The sequence below is a fragment of the Macrobrachium nipponense genome, chromosome 9 (genome assembly GCF_015104395.2).
Source record: "Macrobrachium nipponense isolate FS-2020 chromosome 9, ASM1510439v2, whole genome shotgun sequence".
Lineage (NCBI taxonomy): Eukaryota > Metazoa > Arthropoda > Malacostraca > Decapoda > Palaemonidae > Macrobrachium > Macrobrachium nipponense.
This window is the reverse complement of record NC_061110.1, coordinates 55,790,610-55,814,034: the sequence shown is the minus strand read 5'-3', so window position 1 is coordinate 55,814,034 and position 23,425 is coordinate 55,790,610. Positions and strand designations below refer to the sequence as shown.

The 23,425-nt window shown below is 32.8% G+C and overlaps 1 protein-coding gene across 6 annotated transcripts in view; it reads left to right on the top strand.

Moving 5' to 3' along the window:
- LOC135218361 (uncharacterized) overlaps window positions 1–7,970 on the top strand; it is a 237,567-nt gene extending 229,597 nt beyond the window's left edge. For all 6 annotated transcript variants that reach the window (XM_064254605.1, XM_064254606.1, XM_064254601.1 and 3 more), the window contains one exon: window positions 3,994–7,970. In XM_064254605.1, the coding sequence (XP_064110675.1) occupies window positions 3,994–4,026 (33 nt within the window). In that variant the 3' untranslated portion in view covers window positions 4,027–7,970. The remainder of the gene's footprint in view (window positions 1–3,993) is intronic.
- Window positions 7,971–23,425: the final 15,455 nt, after the last annotated feature.

Sequence of the window (23,425 nt, the reverse complement as noted above, 5' to 3'; positions counted from 1 at the left end):
ATACACTTTATTTACAGGTTTTGCATTTTTTGTTTTTTATTATTAACCCTTAAACGCCGAAGCGGTAAAAATAAAAAACTCCCCCGAATTCCGGAGCCGGTTTTGAGTGAGCGCGGAAGCGGAAAAAATAATTTTTTCAAAAAATCACAGCGTGCTTAGTTTTGAAGATTATAGTTCATTTTTGGCTCCTTTTTTTTGTCATTCCCTGAAGTTTAGTATGCAATCATCAGAAAGGAAAAATAATATCATTATCAATATGTAAATAATGCGATATATGGTAGCGAAAAAAAAAAGAAATTTCATACATAATTGTATTAAAATCATGCTGTGCAAAAAAACGGGTTAAAAGCTAACGAGTTTCTTTTTTTCGTTGTATTTTACACTAAATTGCAATCATTTTGATATATAATACATTGTAAAACAATAAAAGCAACACCAGAAAAATATTATCACAAAATTATGTACGAATTCGTAACGTGCGGACGTAAAAAAATATTTTTTTCAAAAATTCACCGTAAATCTCAATATTGTTCTAGAGACTTCCAATTTGTTTCAAAATGAATACAAATGATTGAATATTACGATACTGTTAAGAGTTTTTTTAAGCTTACCAAATTTTGCGTTTTTTCGACCATTTCGGTAGAGGTCCAAAGTTGACCGAAAACGTGGTTTTTTTTCTTTATTTATTCGTGACTTTATATGCAAATATTTCGAAAATGAGAAAAGCTACAACCTTCAAATATTTTTCCTTTATTTTACATTGAAATTGTTGCACATTTTCATATATAAAACTCTATGAAATGCCTAATATGAAACGGAGCAAATTTTCCGAGAATTCGATGTACGCAATTCGGAGATTTATGGCGGAGAATCCGCGCGCGGAGGGAAGGAAAGTTTTTTTCATAAATTCACCATAAATCGAAATATTGTGCTAGAGACTTCCAATTTGTTGCAAAATGAAGGTAAATGATTGAATATTACTAAAATATAAGAGTTTTAGCTTATAATTGCGTTTTTCGACCATTTCGGTAGAGTCAAAGTTGACCGAACGTGGTTTTTTTTCTATTTATCGTGATTTATATGCAAATATTTCATAAATGAGAAAAGCTACAAACTTCAATTTTTTTTCGTTGTATTCTACATGAAATTGCGCACATTTTCATATCTAAAACTTTATGTAACGGCTAATTTAAAATGGTGCAAACATTACCACAATCGCACTTATGATTTTTTCGGAAGAGTTACCGCGCAGACGTAAGGAAACTTTTATTTTTTTCATAAATTCACCATAAATCGAAATATTGTGCTAGAGTGTTCCAATTTGTTACAAAATGAAGTTAAATGATTGAATATTACTAAAATATAAGAATTTTAGCTTAAAATTTCGTTTTTCGACCATTTCGGTAGAGTCAAAATTGACCGAAGGTTGAAAATTTGTCACTTATAATTTTTTATATGAAAATATTTTAAAAACTGATAAAAGCTACAACCATGGGTTGTTTTAGTTGTATTGTGCATGAAATTGCGCACATTTCCATATATAAAACTTTATGTAACGGCTAATTTTAAATGGTGCAAACATTACCACAATCGCATGTATTGATTTTTTTCTGAAGGAGTTACCGCGCGGACGTAAGGAAAAAGTTTTTTCATAAATTCACCATAAATCCAAATATTATGCTCGAGACTTCCAATTTGTTGCAAAATTAAGGTAAATAGTTGAATATTACTACAATATACGTTTTACCATACAAATTGCGTTTTTTCGACCATTTCGGTAGAGTCAAGTTGAACCGAAGGTTGAAATTTTGGCATTTATCGTTTATTTATATGGAAATATTTCAAAACTGATAAAAGTTACAATCATGACTATATTTTTGTTGTATTCTAAATGAAATTGCGCACATTTTCATATATAATACTTCATGTAACGGATAATTTAAAACGGTGCAAAATTATGTCAAAGTGACGAAATAATTTTTTGAGATGTGTCACTGATACTTTTTAGTGCGATAAGAAAGAAATTCGCGCTTGCCGCGCCTGCATAACAAGTGTAAACAAAAACAACGCCTTGATCGCCGGTGAACTCCCAGCATCCCCCAAGGCGTGATTCAAAAGTTTTTCGGCTGATAGGCCTATAAGTATTTTTTCCGCGAATTTTTAAAAAAAACTTTTTTGAGCCCGACGTATGGTACGTCCATTCAGAAATCGGGGGAGATTTTGACTCGACGTTTAATACGTCCATTCGGCATTTAAGGGTTAAATTACGTATTGAATGGTCCAAATTGTTGTAGTATTTCATTGTTTATAGGTCAATTAAGCTTTATTATGAAATTTACTGGGGTATTTTTGGTGGGTTTGGAAACGGATTAGCCAAATTTACATGTAAAAGTGGTCCAAAAAAAAAGATACAATAACCTCATGATACGAAAGGCGCCTCGGAACGGATTAATTTTGTATTACGAGGTACTACTGTATATATATATATATATATATATATATATATATATATATATACTATATATATATATATATATATATATATATATATATATATATATATATATATATATATATATATATATCTATATCTATATCTATATCTATATATATATATATATATATATATATATGTATATATATATATATATATATAGTATATATATATATATAGTATATCTATCTATATATCTATATAAGCATATTTCAGAAATGAGGGTTTCTGGCAGAGGTAGTAGTAGTAGCGTGCGGAAGGTAGACGTTGTAACGGCACATCTCTAGAGAGGGATTTTGAGAGAGGAGACTTCTAATTGGCAAAGTATCGTGGTAGTGGCTTCCACTCGCCCCTGTGCTATACCGACACCCTATGAGGGTGAGCGAGCTGGGAGTAGTAACTCCAGCATTCCATATGGCTTTTTTCTCTGGTATATTTAGCAGTTATATACCTAGAAATGAGTGCTATAGGAACATTTCACCGGGCGACACAGGTCTTCCCCCAGAAATAGATTTTTCCTTTGTCAAAATCCCTATATATATATATATATATATATATATATATAGTTATATGATATATAGATATATATATATAGTATATATATATTATATATATGTATATATATATATATATATAGATATATATAACCTATATATATATATATATATATAGTATATATATATATATATATATATATATATATATGTATATATATAATATAGATATATATATATATAGATATCTATATATATATCTATATATCATATATATCTATATATATATATATATATATATATATATATATATACATATATATATATTATATATATATATATATATATATATATAATATATATTCTATATTGTCTATATATATAATGTGATATTGGAATAAGCTAGCATTTACTATTTTGGAAGATATATTTTTGGCTTTTTGCTACTTTTTTTTTTTCAGAACAATAAGCATGATACTTTACTCTTATATGTTAGTGAAACATTGCTTATCGTACTTCAGGGTCCTTATATGCCTTGAGTGTTGTGTTTGTTACCTATAAAATTATGGTTTGTATTTGCATATATGAATTTGTAACATAATCCAATGCTTATTGCTATACAAATCATAGTTTAACATCAGTTTGGTGGGAAAGCCTTCTTGCATATTCACCTTTTAATGTGTTTGGTGGCTGTAGGCGAGCCTCTGTGAAATAGTAATTTCTATGTACGTACGTAGTATACAGAATAAAGCATCTTATTTTGTATGGAAAGTAACTTTTATGTAATATACAGAATAGTAAAGCATCTCATTTTGTATGGGATGGTATTATTCTACAGTGTAGATAAAAATTACAACAGTTTTTTGTAATTGAATATCCCAGAAATTTCTTGCAGAACTTCATTAGGTTAAAAACCACATGTGGAAATTAGACATTGATTTCTTGTTGTGTATGTGTGTGTTTAGATGTTGCTGAACTGTTCATTTGTTCAATTCTTTTTTCCAGGTATTGGAATCTGGAGGTGTTTGGGTTAGATGATACCAGTGATGTTGACCGTGACCCTAGACCAAACAGTTTTCACCAAAGAAGTTATGTTTGGTAGTTTTATTTAAGATATTGTGTATTGAACCTATACATTTGTTGATAAGAAGTGGAGTCTTTTCATTATGATTTTTGTTAGTTATCCCTTATTCGTTTTTTAGTCTTTACTGGAATGTTTTTATTTAAGTTGTAACATTATTGTTATTTGTTTAGTTGTTTATATTAGGTGGGGCCTTTAAAATATGCAGTTAAATCCTATTTATCCAGTTTTCAGTTATTGTAGCCCCAAGCAACTTAGCCATGATAAATGAAAAAAAAAAGATATAAAAGTTAAAAATGATTGAACTTTGCATTGAACTCATTCAAATTTCACCACACCCCTTGTCACACATGCCAACTCTTCTTTTCAAGTCTGCAGACATGAAAACAGCCATACTGAAGGAAACTTTCATTACATTATGTATTGAACACTGATGTAAGAGAGTGCTGTAGGTGATATGAAATCCTTTTCCTAAGTCATTGAATAAATTAAGCAATTAAAAAAATCTTGTACTTTGTTTGCAGCCAAGTAGACTTAGTACCTTTTACAACTGATGTAAAAAATAATACAGTACAACAGATACTCAAGATCTTCACAATTTTTGGTATCAAAACTTGATAGGTCCAAATGTGCTTTTATTTCTAAAACCGTGATTCTAGAGAATGCTGCAAATATAGGGTAGGTAGCCATATAAGATTTGTGCAATTTCTCTTTTAGCCACTTCCATGTTGACTGAACTTTTCATCCATAGGCAAGGCATTTGAAACCTTGTTATGATGTGTTGCAAGAATAATTAAAATCAACAACATACTTGTTGGACAGTAAAGTAACACCTCAACTTATCATTTGTCAGCTTCATTGGTGTCTGGCTAAGCTATCCTTTTAGAAAATTATGCATTTTGCTCCTGAGTCTTTATGTTAAATTATATGTAAATCACAGTTTACTCTAGGATGGAAATTATGATATTGTTAGCTTTGTGGATATCTTTAATTAATGTTGAATTTTGAAATTTTCTTTAGGGTTTTTTCTTATCAGATTGTACCACTCATGAGAGGCCCATATCCATAAAACATTTGGTAAGCTTAGGTATGGTTTTGTCAGGCTATGGTTATATACATACTGCACTTACTCAGGATATTTTTTTGTTTTACAAAGTACAATCTTTGCAAGTGCTTATGTAATTTAATTTCATGCTTACACTGCATTCTTAGGTACAGTGTTTCACAAGAGCAGCAAAAGGCATAATTTTCTACAATGATAGCTTAGCCAGAAAACATCATAAAAATAAAACTGATGATTACAGAATTTTGATACATTGATATGTTACTTTACTGGCCAATAAGAATGTTGCTAATGTTACACATACAATAGGTCAAGCCTATGATTACTGTAAAGTACAGTTTTTTAATGTTTGTTTTATAGTACAAACACTGTTAGTTATTATATGAATTATTTCTCTTCCTGTGCATTGCATAGGGGTCAGTGCTCTAAAGTTATGAATACTTTGTAGTTACATGAAAGAATAAAGGCAAGGCTTGCATAGTTAGCCTAGGCCACCATCAACTGGGCTACATATAACTTTCAGATTTGATATTTAGAGAGAGTCATAATTATTATAAGTAAGGATATATGGTTAGTACAGTATGAAAAAATGAAACAAGCATCTTTATTTTTACTTTTGTAATAGTTGATTTTACAAAAACTGTTTTATAGATATCCAAAATTTGCTGTTGTCCACATACATTTATCCTTGAAAAATTTTGATAAAAGAGATTTTATTAAGTGTACAACATGTTATTGTGATAAATAACAAACATTACTTTGCAGAGGACTCACAACCAAGCCCTGCTTTGCTAATTAAAAACTTGCTAAGTGGTGATTTTACATCACATGCTACATCACTTGATTTTAAGGGTGACCAATTTTACCTGTAATTGCTGTTACTTTTGTTTGGCCTGTTTGCATCTAGAACCTTCGAGGTAGCTGCTCTGGTTAAAATTTTTCCAAATTTATGTTTGTCACAACTCTTCCACTATGTCTGTATTTGAAGCTGCTTTATTAAAGATGCATGGAAATCTTCACATCATATTCTGCCAATTTTCTGATTGTCTCCAGCTAACGAAGAGGACTAGTAGTACTCATATTCCTGGTAATGAGCTGGACCTGGTCATAAGAGATGTTTCAACCATATTTAGGAGTGAATTTTGCAAATTTATTGGCTCCTCTTATCTCTGTTCCATGGGAACAGTGATAAGAGGCTGTCAGTTGGAAAGTACATAATACGTAGTACATACTGTAGAATAGAAACTTTCCAGTGCTGTGCTTTGATGAACAGAAGTTCATGTCCATCAAATCGTCTTGGGAAAATACACTGCCATCAGGTCACCCAAAAGGAAAATTCACCCTGGTGAAAGTTCACCGTTGAATATTTTGCTGGAAAAAACATGGAAAGTAGCTATAGTATTTTTTTTTTGTTAACTGTGTTTTTTTGAGTAGTTTAGGAATCTGTGAAACCTACTCACAGGATGCAACCACTTCAATTATACATGCTAGTTTTTCTTCTGATACCCTTAAAATTGACATTTTTTTGTGCTGGTAAATAGAGGTCAAAATTGAACCGTACACAGTTTATATTACTTGTGATGAACAAATTCAAAGACATATTTTGAATTACATCACTGATTATATGAGGTTAGCACATATCAAGCAAATTCTATTTTTTTAAATAGCACATAATTCCTGTATTGAATTCTTCATATTTTAAAGGTGTCTAAATATATTCTTTTAAAGTTTTTCTCTTTATTTTGTCAAATCCTTTTGCTGTGAAACTGAAATGTGCAGTGAACCTTTCCTGTGGTGAATTTTCTTCACAGTGAACTGGTGGTGGTGAATTTTTCCAAGGTGAATTGATGGCCATGTTCTTTAAGTACATTATCCAGTGCATGTCCCAAAGGGGGTTCTGTAAGCCAATAATTACAGGCCAGTGTTAATTTTACCAAGGCTGCTTAAAACTGTGAAAAGTAACCCTGTAATTACCTTAAATTTAGACTAGGGCCTTCAGAGTGGTCAATAAGTTCTTGGGAGCTCAAGAGAGGGTCGATACAGATCAGGAGTTGATTGAACTATTGAGTTTAAAATCCTACTTTTTATATAAAAAATATAGGAAATATAATACAATACAGTCATACCTCGGTTAATAGATGTTTCTCCTAACATGCAATATAGTTTAAGGATCTTTTGTCCGTGGAAAAATCTGCCCCATTAATGGACTTAGCACAGTTCAAGGACAGACAAACCTGAGTGGCTGAAGCTCGCATGAGATTAGGCATGTCGTGTGCATTCCAAGCTTGAAACAAAGGAAAGGGTTTAGCCTATGCCAGTGTCTAACTTAGTGCACATCTCTGCTAAACTCTCTTTTGTTCCTCTATGCGTCCTTTTACAATTCCAGTGCAAATATATAAGCCACCATGGCTCTTAAGAGGGTTAGAGATGCCGGAAGGCTGAGCCTGATGTGGAGGATATTGTTTCTCTTGGGCTTGGAGGTTAGTAATGATGATGTAGGGGGAAGTGCAGAATTTTGTTAAAAAATATCACCCTGACAAAGCTATTAACCTGCTGAATGACAATATTATCTCTTACTTTAAAAACACATTTTAAGATTTAGGCAAAAAGAAACATCATTGGACAGGTTTTGACTGAGAAAGAAACACTGAATTTCGAGTAGCATAAAAAAAAAAAAGAAAAAAAAAAAAAAAAAGGACATGCTCAGAAGCACTGTTGTCTGCCATTTTTATGCAAGAGGATTCCTTATCCAAAAAGTAACTTTTCTCCTTTTCACCATGCCCATCATCTACCATGTATGCCATCAACTCTTCCAATTATAAGTAAAGTAAGAACAAACTTGCATTTATTTCCTCTGTGTTTTTGTATGATATATGCATGCCAGGCTTGTTAAATTTGAGTTGAAATGCTTTTTTTTCTATTTTTGGGGTCTAGAACAGTTTAATCTAATTCTCATCATTTCATATGGGGAAAGTTTGTTATGTTTAATAACAGATCATTTAAAGGACAGGCCTCTGGAATGGATTAAGTCAATTTCAGCCTTCACAATAAAATGAACTGAGTACGAGTACTATAGTAATATCCAGGACAACTTTGACAATGGAAATGGTCTCAAGTTTGCACAAACTGATTTTATTGCTTCTTTTCATTTTTATATGTAAATAAAGTTTGTAACTTGACCATAAGAAATCTCTTTCACAGTTGAGTTGTTTGTCTGTTGTTGAGGGTGTTAACAGGATTGCACATAAAGCTTTGACTGGGTTTTTACAAAACTTTATCCAGAGAGGAGCCTTGTGACTGGCAATAAATCATAAATTTTGTTAAGGCATGTCCAGATGAGCGTGCCTGATTGGCAGGCAAGCTTGTCATTGGGCTCATATACCGGGCAAACCAATAAAGTGGTCGTTCCCGTGTTGAGCGAAACCACCAGTCTGTTCCCGGTGATATGAGGCAAGTACTGGAGGTACAACATTGCCAGACATATGTTATCATTGGAGCCCCATAAAATGATAATTAAAAGGACTGTTTTATCGTAGATCTTTGTAACTTGAGCATGACTTGGCATTTAGTATACAAGCAAATAAAGAAAAGCCAATGGTTTAGGTAACTGGATCTTTCATAAATAAACAAATGAACATAAGCACATGCCTTTTCAGTTTGAATATATAAATACAAAATACATACATACATATACACACACACATGTATATATATATAGTATATATATATATATATATATATATATATATATATGGATATATAGTATATATATATATATATCTATATATATATATATATATATATATATTATATATATATATATATGTATATATGTATTTGGTATTATATATATATATATATATATCCATCTATATATATATATATATATGGTTTTATATATATAGTTGGATATATATATATTATATATATATATATGATATATAGTGTCGTGTGTGTGTGTGTGTGGTATATATGGTTATATATATATAGGGGGTATAAAAATATATATGGGGATATATCTTAGTATATAGTATAGTGTATATTATATATAATATATATTATATATATATTATGTATTATATATATATACTATATATACATATTATATATATATATATATATATCTTATATAGTATATATATATATAATATATATATATATAATATATATAGTATATATATGTGGATATATATATATAGTATATTATATATATCATATATATATTTATATATATAGTATATGAGTAGTATATATAATCGGTGAATAGATATATATTATGCTATTATATATATTATATCTATATATATATTCTATATATTATATATATATATATACTATACATAGTATATATATATATATACATATATATGTAGTTAATATGAGACTATATATATAGGTATATATATATATATATATGTATACTCGTATATATATATAGTATCTATATATATATATATTATATATATATATATATATATAGTATATATATATACTATATATTATTTATATATAATATATATATAATATATACATATATATATATATATTTTATATATATTATATATATATTATATGTTTATATGCTTATTATATATATATATATTGTATTATATATATATTATATATAATAATATATATATATATTATGTATATATATATCTATATATTATATTATATATCTTATATATATATTATATATATATATATATATATATATATAATATATATATATATATATATATATATATATATATATCATATATTATATCTTATATCTATATATATATTATATCATAATATATATATATATAGTATATATATAATATCTATATATGTGGTATATATCATATATATATATATACTACTTATATATATGATATATATATATATTTTATATATATATATTACTATATATATATATATATTCATATACTCTATATGTATATATATATATATATATATATACATATATATATCATATGTAGGTCTGTATATAATATATATATATTATATATATATATATATATATATATATTATGTATACTATATATAGTCTAGTATTATATATATACTATATATTATATATTATATATATATATATCATATATCTATATATATATATATATCTATATCTATTATATATATTATATATATATCATATATTATTATATATATATCATATATATATGTATATATATATATATATATATATATACTATATATAGTATATATCCTAATACTATATATATATATATATATCTATATATACTATCTATATATATATATATATTATATTATATATATAGTATATATATATATATATTATATAATGTATTATTATATATTATATATATATTATTATATTATATATATATCTCTATATTATATCATCTATATATATATATCTATTATATAATTATCATATATATATATATATATCTCTATATATATCATATCTATATATATATATATATCATATCTCTCATATATATCTATATATATGTATAGTATCTACTATTATATATACATATATATATTTTCTTTTTATATATGTATATATATATATCTATATATATATCTACTATATATATCTATAATATATATATATATATGTATCTATATTATGTCATATACTTATATATATATATATATATACTCTAGATATCTATATAATCTATATCTATATTATATATTATATATAATTATTATATTATATATTATATTATATATATATCTCTATCTTATATATATATATATATATATCTATATATATATATATATATACCTATATATATAGTATATACTATTATATACATATATATAGTATAGTATGTATATATATATATATATACTATATATCATATATACTATATATATAAATATATTATATATATATATATCTATATTATATATATATATTATATACTTATATTATATATATATATATTACTATATATATTATATATATCTCTATATATATTATATATATATCTATATATATTATAATATATATATATTATATAGTATTATCCTATATTATATATATATTATAGATATATATGATATATATATATATATCGTAAATATATATCATATATATATATATATATATATATATATATATATTGATATATATATATATATACTCATATATATATTATATATATATATATTATCTATATATATATATATCATATATATGTATATATATATATATATATAATACTATATATATATATATATATATATATATATCTATATATGGTATATATATATATATATATATATCTATATATATATATATATCTATACTCTATATATCTATATAATATACCTATATATATATCTAATCTTGAGACGTGTCGTAAGCCGAAAATTGTCATAAGCCGGAACATCGTCAAAAATCCTAAGAAAACATTACTTTTAATGCTTTGGGTGCATTGAAACTATGTAAACTGCATTCTTATGGCATTTTTTATCAAAAAAATCTTCAAATATTGATTATTTTGCAATTTTGGTGTCATATTTCATCTGCCAGATGAGCGTTGTAGGCATCGTAACCCTGGAACATGCATTGTAACCCTGGAAATAATGTCTGATGAATATAATTGAAAAGCGTCGTAAGCCGAGACCGTTGAACCCGGGGACTGCCTGTATATATATCCATATGTACAGTATAGTATATATACATGTATAACTGAATAAAAAAAGTTTGAACATGATAAATGTAGTATAAATAAAGACAAAAGCCATAAAGGGAAGTAAAACAATGGGGTGCCCTATTGTTTCACTTTCATTTGTGGCTTTTGTCTTGATACATATACATTATATATGTATACATACATATTTATAATATAAATAAATACACTAACACATGCATATGCAGTCTTGGCTCTTTATACTGACACCAAATATTTTGAACTATTCATATAGTTCCCAGAGTAAAATCAAAATTGCAACTGAATGACAAACATTTTTGATAGGACTTCTTCCTAGACACAATCTCTACCAAGGCAAGAAAGAAAGACTTAACAAAAATATTCCTATTCAATCCGCCTTTTCTTCGAGGTCATTTGCCCAAATATCTACTGTCATTGTGAAATAAAAAATGCAATCTTCATTTGGCAGTTTTGCGTCATAGTAATTCCAGTCTCTCTCTCTCTCTCTCTCTCTCTCTCTCTCTCTCTCTCTCTCTCTCTCTATTGTAGACCATTTTAGTAGTTGTTACTTCATTTCTGTTTGAATTCCAGTCTCTCTCTCTCTCTCTCTCTCTCTCTCTCTCTCCTCTCTCTCTCCTCTCTCTATGTTGCTAAGAATATCAGCGTTGCGTCCAATTGAGTCTACTGTTTTGCTGTGTGGCATGTTTGCATCTTGTTTTCGGATGTATGGCTCTGACTTTGTTAGGAGTGTATGAAATCGGTAGCCATGATGGGATGTACTTACAGTCATTCTCATATTATATAGTAGTTACTAAAATCATGTTCATAGGCGTATTGTAGTTACATACTACGTATTGTTGTATGGCTCCCGTAAACATCTCTCTTATTTGGCCAATCTTTGCACCACACACTTGTCTTTTTCTTAATACATACATAAATTATTATGCAGCACAACAGTTTTTCTGAGCAATATGAGCCACCATGTTTTTCATATGATAGTCGACAGTGTACTGGCATTGTCGTCGGGCAAGTCCACCCATTTGTCAACTCTGCCGTGTGGACAACACTCACTGGTAAGCCTGGCAGAATTTGCTCACCGGCAATCACGCCCGCTCATGGACAGGCCTTTAGAGATATAAATGTAACTTTTGACCCCCAAATTTGGCAGTCATATCTAAAGAATGATTGCAGTTTATTAGAGTTGAGTAAAGGCAAAGAAGTCTTATTAGGATTTGACTGCTTATAACATGTCAACTGTACATATACAAGATGGACTCCATAATGGGCAGCATAATCCACTTGTGATGCAAATGTGCAGTGAGGAAAGGCTAAAGAGGTCCAAGGTCATACAAGAGTTTTTTCAAATTTGGGAATACATAACATTTGAACTTTATAAGATAGAGACTATATTTTTACAAGTATAATCCACCAGTGGTGCAAATGTGCAGAGGTCAAAAGTTATGTAAGAATTTAGCTTTGTCCTAACTTTTGAACTGTAAGTCATCCGTTAATAATGTAAATGCATAGAGTAAGGTCAGGGTACAAAGAGCAAAACCTTAAAGAATTTAACCTTGCTTGTAATTTTTGAATTATATATGACAAGATATTGACTTCATATTTGGCAAGCATTCTCCATGAGGTCAAAGTAAAGGGGCCATATGTCAGTGAACAATGTAATCACGGCCAAATTTTGGAATTATATGAGTTAGAGACATTATAATGATAATAATAATACGTTTTATTTTCAGCTCAAGGCCATATACATACATGGATTATACAAAGTACAGACAGTAACATACACAATCTAGATACATGAGATAACAATAAAAAATGAATAAATGACAATATCCACAGTTGAAACTGTAATAATTGAGAATAAAGTAATAATGATAATAATTATTAAAAAAAGCATTGGGAGTTATAATCATTAGTGCAAAGTTGTATCAATTAAATTCCAGCTAAAGACTTTAGGTGATTACAGTAGTCAGGTCCAGAGGGCTAAATACAAAAATTGAATGCAGAAAACCTCTAACTTGATAATATTAACAGTAATAATGCAAAAGTAGAATACCAGTAATAACAGTAACCGTAGAATATAATAAAAATGGTAGATTCTGCAGATGACACCTTGCCAAGACAGAGATTAAGACATTTAGGGAACAAACACCTCATTTTCCTATATTTCCCACAATTTAGATCTTCTTGCCTCACTCCTTAGGGTGCTTTGTATGAGCGAATTGCTGCTGTTTCTCACTCGAGTAATCAGACTGGACATTGTTTGCCTTACAATGATTTTTAAGTTGTCCAGGCGGTTTTCTGTGAACATCTGTGCAGTGGAGTGGAAGTGAGGAGTGTTTGTGAGGCGTCTTGAAATGTCACTGTGCACAACAGTGATACGTCTCATGGTCTCTCTGGTATAGTTCGTCCAGAGGGAACACCTATAAGATACTGTAGCAATACGAGCGGAAGAACAGCAGTTTCACGTCTTGGTGACAGAAGGCAAATCTCCTTGCAATCATGTTGCCAGTTGCACATAGTTTATGACACCTCTGTTCTATGTCTGCCTTATCTTTTAGGTCATCTGTAATAATGTGACCCAAGTACAGAAGTTCTTGTACGAATTCCAGCTGATGATTTCCGAGGAAGATCTCGGAAGTAGCGACATATACTGGGTCTTGGTTTCGTTGTATATGATATCAAATTCCTCTGCATATTGGCGGCAGGTGTCGATGAGTCGTTGGAGAAATTGTACTGATGGGGAAATCAGAACCATATCGTTGGCATAACAGAGGTTGTTTATAGTGGTTTCATTGACAGTGCATCCGATTTGGAGTGAGTTCAGTTTGACATTCAGGGTATCTGTGTATGTATTAAACAGGTATGGTGAGAACGCCAACTTGCCGAAGCCTGTTTAGAGAGCCGAAGGTGTACGACAATACATTAGCCCATTTGGCACCAAATTGTTGTGTGGAGAACCAGCAATATAAAATGCCTATTAAATATAGAGGTGTGCCTCTTATGCAGCTTAAGGAAGAGCTTCTAATTTACTTTGTCAAATGCTTTTCTCACATCTACGAAACAGGATAATAGGAGAGGCTTATGATAGGTAATAGTTCAGCAATTTTTTCAGTATGTAGATGCAGGTATTGGTTGAGTGGTTTGCTTTAAATCTGAACTGGTTGTCAGTGGTCTGGGGAAAGGGGAGAAGTTTCGCTAGAAGAACAGACTCAAGTGTCTGACACTATTGTTGTCATTGCAATCAGCCAGTAATTGCTAGAGTCAGCTGCATATTTTAGCTTGTTTTTGATTAATGGTATCAAGTGAGCTAAGAGTAGGGAGTCTGGAAGAAACTGGTGAATTATGCACTCATTGAATAGGGCTGCTAGAAAAATGTAAATTATCAGATGGCAGAATTTGAAAGCTTCTGCGGGAAGACCATCACAGCTGAGCTATTTATTATTAGATTAGGTAGGCTGTTTATGGCATCGCTGATGTTATCTGGCGTAATACGATCTGCGAAATGAAACTGAATGTAATCAGAAGGGAAGTTATCTACATCCCTTTGGGTGTCTTGATCATTTATGCAATTCAGGATATTGCTGAAGTGATCACCCCACAAACTTGCGATAGCCTCGTCACCAACTGCGTCTCCTACTTTCTGTGATAGCTTTTTAGTTTTAGGATTTAGGGACTGGATATCATACCAAAGACAAGGATAATCATCGAATTCTAAATTTCTAGTCATTGCATCGGCTCTTAGTTGCTTTTCATTTAATCTGCAGTGCTTAAGAGCAATTTTGAACTGCACTTTTGCCTGTCTCATTAGTAGTGCAGTGTCCTTCCCTCGGTACCATTTTGCCTCCATAGTGAAAACATTTCTCGATAATAAATATACAGATCTTCTCTGCTGGAGGCAAGCATAGTGGAAATTATGTTCGAAAAGAATTCTTTCAGATCCCTCCTGTGGTGGTCATTTCTATATAATTTATGTTAGTACAAAGTAAGGCATCTGTTGGTTGAACTATACTCTGTTTTTTCCATCTGTCCACCCGCCTGTGGTGTTTGTGTATGGTAACACTGCATCCCCGGCTTTAGATGGTTACATTCAGCTTACATTCAACAATTATAATAATATCCTATTTCGAATATTAACGGTGTAATTCGCACACAGTAAATTATTAAAACACTTTTCATTTGCAAATGTACACCCAGATATCCTTTTATTTACCTAAAACTTACACATAGCGTAACTATCTAAAGCCCGGGACGCAGTGTTACCATACACAAACACCACAGGCGGGTGGACAGATGGAAAAAAACAGAGTATAGTGACCATTGACTGCAACATGGTTTCTGTTGTCACCCTAAAGTATCTGGTTTTCTGTTGGTTTTTCAAATCCCAGTTTACAGCTGGCGGGCGATCAGTTAAGGGGTTCACAGTAGGGAGGGATGGGGTACTGAATGACACCTGTAATGGGATGTGATTGTAGTCTGTTGCAAGATCGTAGTGGATATTGCTGGACATAATAGAATCATGAAGTTGTGGGGATGTGATGCAATGGTCAAGCCAGGAGGTTGTAATTGTGTCCATTCTATTTCCCACATAGGAATAGGAGGAGGGAGGGGGGAGTATTACATCGCTAATTTGGAGAGCATGATTTTGACAGAAGCGAGTAAGTTCGTTATAAAATTGTTTTGTGGGGTGAGAATTAAGGTCTCCAATTATACAGATTATACAGCAGGTGAATCGTGAATAATACTGTGTAATTCACTTAGGATAATGCAGTATTGATCAAAATTATTGTTATTTTCCCATGGCATATAAACATTAATTATCAGGATCTTAGAGACCCTACTGTCACTTGAAGCCCCAGCAATCTGTCACTCCTGTAGGTCAACACATTTACCATGTTGTCTAATGATTTGTGCCACAGGAAAGAAAGGCCCCTTTCTGGGTGACCGGCTATGATTTGATCTGTAACTTTCATCGATGAAGTCGAGAAGGTTCTGAGTCTTCATGTATTGAATCGCAGATGACAAGGTCATGTGGCCAGAGGAGTGTTTCTTGCAATGCAATGATGCCTTTGAAGTTTTTGCAGAACATGTTTAGGAGAGGAATGTTCCGTTTGAGGCCAATAATATTCCAAGAGATTGTATCTAATGTATCCATGGCTATTCACAAAGATGGGAGATGAAGGCGCTGATCAGTTGGGTGGATGGGGGGTTAGCCAGGAGGTGTGGGCAGTCACTCGCCATGGGAGGTTGGCTGTTTGGCTGTTACTTGCGGTGGAAGTGACCCTGCTTGGGGTGTCGGTAAGTTCCCCTTGTGTTGGGGGGATGGGGTTTTGGTCCTAAAAACATCAAGGTGTTGAAATAGGCAGGTAATCCTGTAAGCCTCTTTATGTTAACTTTTGCATGGGAGAGGAGGGGGTCGCAGCCCGTGAGAAACTTGACCCTCTCCACTATGGCGTCTAGCGTCACCAATGAGCACAGATTGTGAATTGCTACATGACATCTCTTCTCAGGTTTCTGGCGAGGTTAAACATGATTGTTGGGCTCTGGTCCAGCAGTCAAGCGAGAGGTTCTTTTCTTTTTTCTGCTTGTTTGTGTCTGCCAACCGCCAGACCCATCATGAACACTTTAATCCACATCCATGGTGTGGGGTTGAGGGGTAGAGATAGGGTCGGGAGATTCATGCCGGCTGATGATCGTCACTGGAGATCTATCTTCCACTGGAGAGGGAGAAGAGGTTGGGAGTCCAACAGTCTCCTCAGAACGGTCCGTAGGTGATGGGGGCACTTCAACCGAGAGGGAGAGGCCAGGTGATACCTGGGTGGGTGTGCCATCTCAACTTTGTGTCGCACCCTCACTTCTGTGTTGCTGGGAGGCAAGGAAATAATGGATGCCACATTCAAAGGAGTCTGGTGGCTTTCTGTACGTTTGTCTAGTGATTCCTGCACTCCTTTGATCACATCCCAGATGCGTGCGAGATTGTTATTTGTTTCCACAGTTTTAAGACTGCCTTGGGATTCCTGTAGTCCTTTGATCACATCCCAGATTCTTGAAAATTTATCATTTGTTTCCTCGATTCTTTAAGAGTTTTTCCCAATTATTTCTGAGAGGGGTTTTGTTGTTTGTCAGGCATCTTCTGTTGTGTGGTACACCACAGGTAGGCTTAGGTTAGCAGGTCCCTTTGGAGGCAGATTGCAAGGGTCATCAGCATAGATTTCCACCAAGCAGATCGTCCTTAGCCACTTAGTGATGTATGATATTTTCATGTGAGAGGACAGGTTTTTCATGAGAGTGTTTTCTGGTATCAGATCTTTGCATTTCATATATGCAACATTAATTTTTTCAGCAAGAGTAATGCATTAGTGGTGTCAGTGTCAACAAGATAAAGGTAAAGATGGTTGGAGCTCTTATAACTTTTAAACTACAGAGAGATAAACCTTCATATTTTTAAAGCATAATCTACAAATGAGGCCAGTATACTGAGTGAGGTCAAGGTAAAGAACAGAAAAACATTGCACCCACCACGATCCTAGGGCCCTTGAGTTTTACTTTAACAGACACCTATGACTTCTAGCAGCATGGCAAGAGATACATTATTAATAGAACAACTCTTACAGTCTTACTTATGCCTCCTATAGTGGTTACAGGCTTGTGCCAGGATCCTTGAAGGTAGCAGTGTTTTACAATAGGAGCTGCATGTTAGCTGGTAGACCCACTGATGACCAGCACATGAGAAGCTCAAACAGTGCAGTTTGCAGACTGAATAATGAATCAGACCACGGATGATGGAGGAACCTCCATTTGATTAGAGTGGTTTTTAGTAAAGATGAAAGTTCAGAAAGCCAAAATTCAAGATCCTTGATTTAAGACAGTGCTTTGTGTACCTTGCTGTGATAGACAGAGTACAGGTTTTATCCCAGATAAGGCTGGATTAATCATTGTCTCCACCTTCCACACCCACCCTCAGTAGAAGATTCTGTCCAGCATAGCTCCCAGGAATGCATGAATTCTCCAAAATAGACAAGATATATGTAACATAACCTGGAATTAGAACCCAGAATTATAGCCACAATACTCCTAGCCATCAATTACAAGATCTACTTAATAACAATATTAACAAGAGCTGGACACATCTGCCAAGCAAAGGAAACGAGGAAAGAAATTATGACATTCTGTCTCGTGGATTTCCATAATTGTAATGGTATTTAGGACCAAGAGAGGGGGTTGATGTTTTATGTACCATCACAACTAAGTTGTCCTTCAGTGAAGACTTAGTTTGGATTGGCCAGATCTTTGGGTTGTAAAGACAGTAAAGAACATCCCTATTCCTTGATCTTCCCATGGACAACACTGCCATAGATAATACTTACTAATAGTAGGGTATGGATGCCAGGGAATATTGCACAAGTACTATGCTTTCATACTGGAAACTGAAGAATATCTGGTTGTCCCTCTCTAACACAGCAACTACTCTTGATTGATTGATTGATTAATTTATAGATTTTAGACATACATGCCAAGCACTTGGGCAACTATGGCCATTCAGTGCTTAAAATCAAACAGTAAGTTAGCTAAAATGCATTAAAACTTTAAATTAAGATAAAAAATGTACCAAAAAATATACAGGCTGTCCCAGGCTATTGGTGGGGATTCCATTCCTGACGGAGTGATGAAAACTGAAAATTGACAATATTAGCACTGATCCCCTGGTTATCAACGCCGATAAGCGGGGATCAGTGCATATGGGCGCCAAAAATTCTTTTATTGTCGTTTTGTACTTGCATTTTGTGTTCTTTAATACAAATTAAATAATCTGTAAAATATAAGTTAAATTCTGAAATAAAAGTGTAATTTTCTTTATAAACAGGTTACTGATATCAAGTACAGTGGGCTTTTAGTATTTGTGTTCTCTGGATTTGCGGACTCTCAGATTTGTGACCAATTCTATCCATTATTCGTGGGAAATTCGCCTATTTGCGGTATTTTTCTATGAGAAATATCCACAAATTCCTGGTTTTTTAACCAATTTCATCATAAAATGCACTTTTTGTGGTAAAATTGAAAAAAACCAAGTATAAACATTTTTAGTGGTTTTTTCTTGAGTGTTAACTAACAAAATAGGCTGTCTCCAGCATTTTTATAAGGGTTCCAACTATTCACAGGGGTGTCTGGTACACATCCCCCGTAAATACGGGGGGACCACTGTACCTCACTCATGGTCATGGACCTGGGCCTGCAATAGAGTGAGGTAGCTCTCCTTTCTTGGATAATACTGGGCAATCGGTTAGTAAATGCTTTACAGTCAACCCCCAGGATTCACGGGGGATAAAGACCACAACCCCCAATGAATAGCTAAAATCCATGAATACTTGACACCTCTCTTAAACATGCTTATAACTGGCTATTTTGATAGTTCAAACACCAAAAACTCCCTCTAAAAATGCTTATATTATCTGCCTATTTTAATAGTTTTATCATGAAACATGTATTAAGTCACAGAAGTAATATCTCTCTATAAAAAGTTCCATGAGTAAGTGAATTATCCACAAATAATTTGGATATATGTTCCACAGAAAAATCTGGGAATAGGTGAAGCTGCGAATCCAAAACCACAAATAGATGTGGGTCAACTGTACTATTAAAACTTAATGACAGGAACTGCAGATTGGAGCATGTCTCCCCTCTCCAATTTACATTAAGCCTTGTTAAGATAATGCTAGTCCTCCGATCTAGACGATTTGATGACTACCATCTCTTAACAGAAGGTCGCATGGCCTTCAAGTTCATATTACCAGTTATGTTTTCCAAACCAGTTTCCCAGACACCATCTTATATCTCCTATTGGAGTTCCTGCCATGTCAATGTTTCTCTACTTGATGGGTGAATTAAGATTTAATTAAGAGAAGAGGCTTGGAACTGTGATTTCTTTAGCTTGAGTCTTCTTTTCTGAGTGTAAAGAGCTCTGACTGCTGTAAATTATGACCCTTAACTATTCCCTTGAAGACAAGGTAAAGGAACTGCAAAAAAGTGGAGTCAACTACTATAAGACCTGCAAGAAGAATTTTGAATATGACACCTGTTCATTAATCCCAGTACCAGATGCTTGGATGTAGTAGCAGAGAATTATTCATTGCTGATGCAGTTTTCCTTGTCTCAAAAGCAGACAAGAGCAGGTGCTTGGGTATTCTATTCAGGTCTTCAGAGTACCTCAGCAGGAAGGCAGCATTCATCCTTTCAGGGTGAAAGAACAGCCTCACCAACTGCAAGGTTTATGGGAATGACAGAGACAGGTGATGATTCATAGCATGGACTCTTCAGAGCTTAAGGGAGGATTCTGAGAGACACCAAACCTTTGACTACTGAGTGTTTTATCCAGAAAGGGTACTACTTTTATGTTTCTGTATATTCAGCTACCAATAAGTTTCTGTGGTTGCTTGGAGGGGCAAGGTTCACCAGCTGGGGTTACTCTATTTTAGGCTAGCCAATGCCGCACTGATTTTCACCAGCTCTTAGCAGTACAGGCACATCACATTGGAATTAGGCATCACTTCTTGGTTGACTGATTACCCATCTTAAGCAAAGTCTCACCAGGACCATCTCAGACTTTTCTGTTCTACCATTTGAGTCTTCACGTCAAGGGATGTCTGTCTTTGATCTAATTATGACTTCTGCCATATGGAGGTGAACTTTGTAGGTAACTTTTCCTCCAATGAAAGACGAGTCTCGTAGGATATTCTCATCAGTACAGAAGTGTACATAAGTAACAACTCCCTCTGCCAATATTCGCCAATGCCTGATGGGCCATCTGATCTCACTGGGAAAGTTAGTTTTGGCATTCTATTCCAGATTCAGTAGTGGCCACTACAACCCAGCTGCAGGCAGGCATTTGGTTATTCCATCAGGTAAGATCCAAAGGGACTCTAATTAATAAGATTTTCTGAAGTCCAAGGTCTCTAAGCTGCAGTTACTGTACCTATTCCTTGCAGAATAACACCACATTAGCTCCTTAGAGTTAAAGGCAGTGTATCTTTGTCTTCATGCTGTCACTCCTCACGGAAGACCCAGTGCAGGGCAAATGTGATGGACAGTACAATCACAGTAGCCTACCTAGGAAATTGAAGGCAGCATGAGAGTTTCATTTATTCTCGACGTTCTGTCGCAGTTAACCTTAGCGTAAAGGACAATTGTAATTTTTTGCTGCAGGGTAAAAATATCTGTTTTATCTATGAACATTGTTACCTTGTTGCATTACTACATACTCTGTATGTACTGTATTGTTTATATATTCATGTATTAAAGACTTTACTAATATTGTTGATCTGCATATTATTACCTAATTTGTATATCTACCAAAATCTGTCTTTTTAAAGCATTTCTCATGCAACCCTGGTATGCTTTTCATGTGCATGCTACTTGAATCTACTATAACTTAAGAGGATTTTAGGATGTACCAGTGCATAACAAGTGTGATACCTTTTTCCAGTGTAGACCAAAACAGTACATTGGTTAATAAACTGCTTATTTAGGAATAGTATTCTTGTTTTATAGCATGTCTCACTTCAATTTAAGTGATTTGATTTGTCAGTTTTGAAACCGTTTCTCACTCGAAATTTCTCTTGATTGAAATAGCGATTATTTAAGAAGTTTTCATTGATTACATAGTCTTCCACTCATATGTAGGGGCTTGCATGAAATTCTAAAGTAATATTGTATCTCTCCACTCCTTTGAACTTGGCAGACAAAAAGGTAGTCACCCTCATGAAACCCTTTTGGTGCTTGGGAGCCACTGACTTTCTTTCATTCAACAAGGTCCACGTAGGTGTGAAGATGAGCCTGAATCACTTCTTTCCTTTTCTTTTGTCCTAAACCATCAAAGGGGAGCTGTTGGCCTTAGCTATTAAAGGATTTAGCTGTGCTCTTCCTCAGGTCATTGAGGTGAGCAGATTCAACAACTGTTCTTCAGTGGACTTTATAAAGACACAGCATAATTTGGGGATGTTGTGTACATGGCAAAATTCCCCTTAGATACAACTCATTAGTCATGGTTATTCTTACTAAACCTATGATTCATGGTTCTTGTTGAACAACATCACAAAAGACGGTCTTCATCAAGCTTGTGTGCAACTTAAAAGATCTTCATGGTTTGACTTTTGTCAGCTTATGACAAGACAAGGGACCTTTCACCTAGTTGGAGCAATGCATTTTATCTTTAAAAGAACCAAGGATAACGAACCAAGGACTTTAGAAAAGTTATGTTTGGATTACTCCTTACATAACATTCCAAGAAGTAGATCTTATTTTTCTTTTGCTCAAACTGGTGTTCTTTGTGCCTTTAGCATGTAGTGGTTGTCTTTAATGCTTAAGTTTAAATACTTGTTCATTTAATCAAACTCTTGCCACTTTTGTTCTGTGAGCGCTTAATGTCAACTTCTCAATTTTTCTTGAAGTCACAAAGAGTATCTAGATTTTGTGAACGAATCTTGGGAATGTGGCACACAGATGTTGGACTATTCCTGTTGTACCTGCTTCTTTTGAGTAATGGCAGACTGTTTTGTCACCTTAGTTTCCTATTTTTTTTTTTTTTTTTGTTTTTTTTTTTTTTTTGCAGTTCTGGCATCCTTC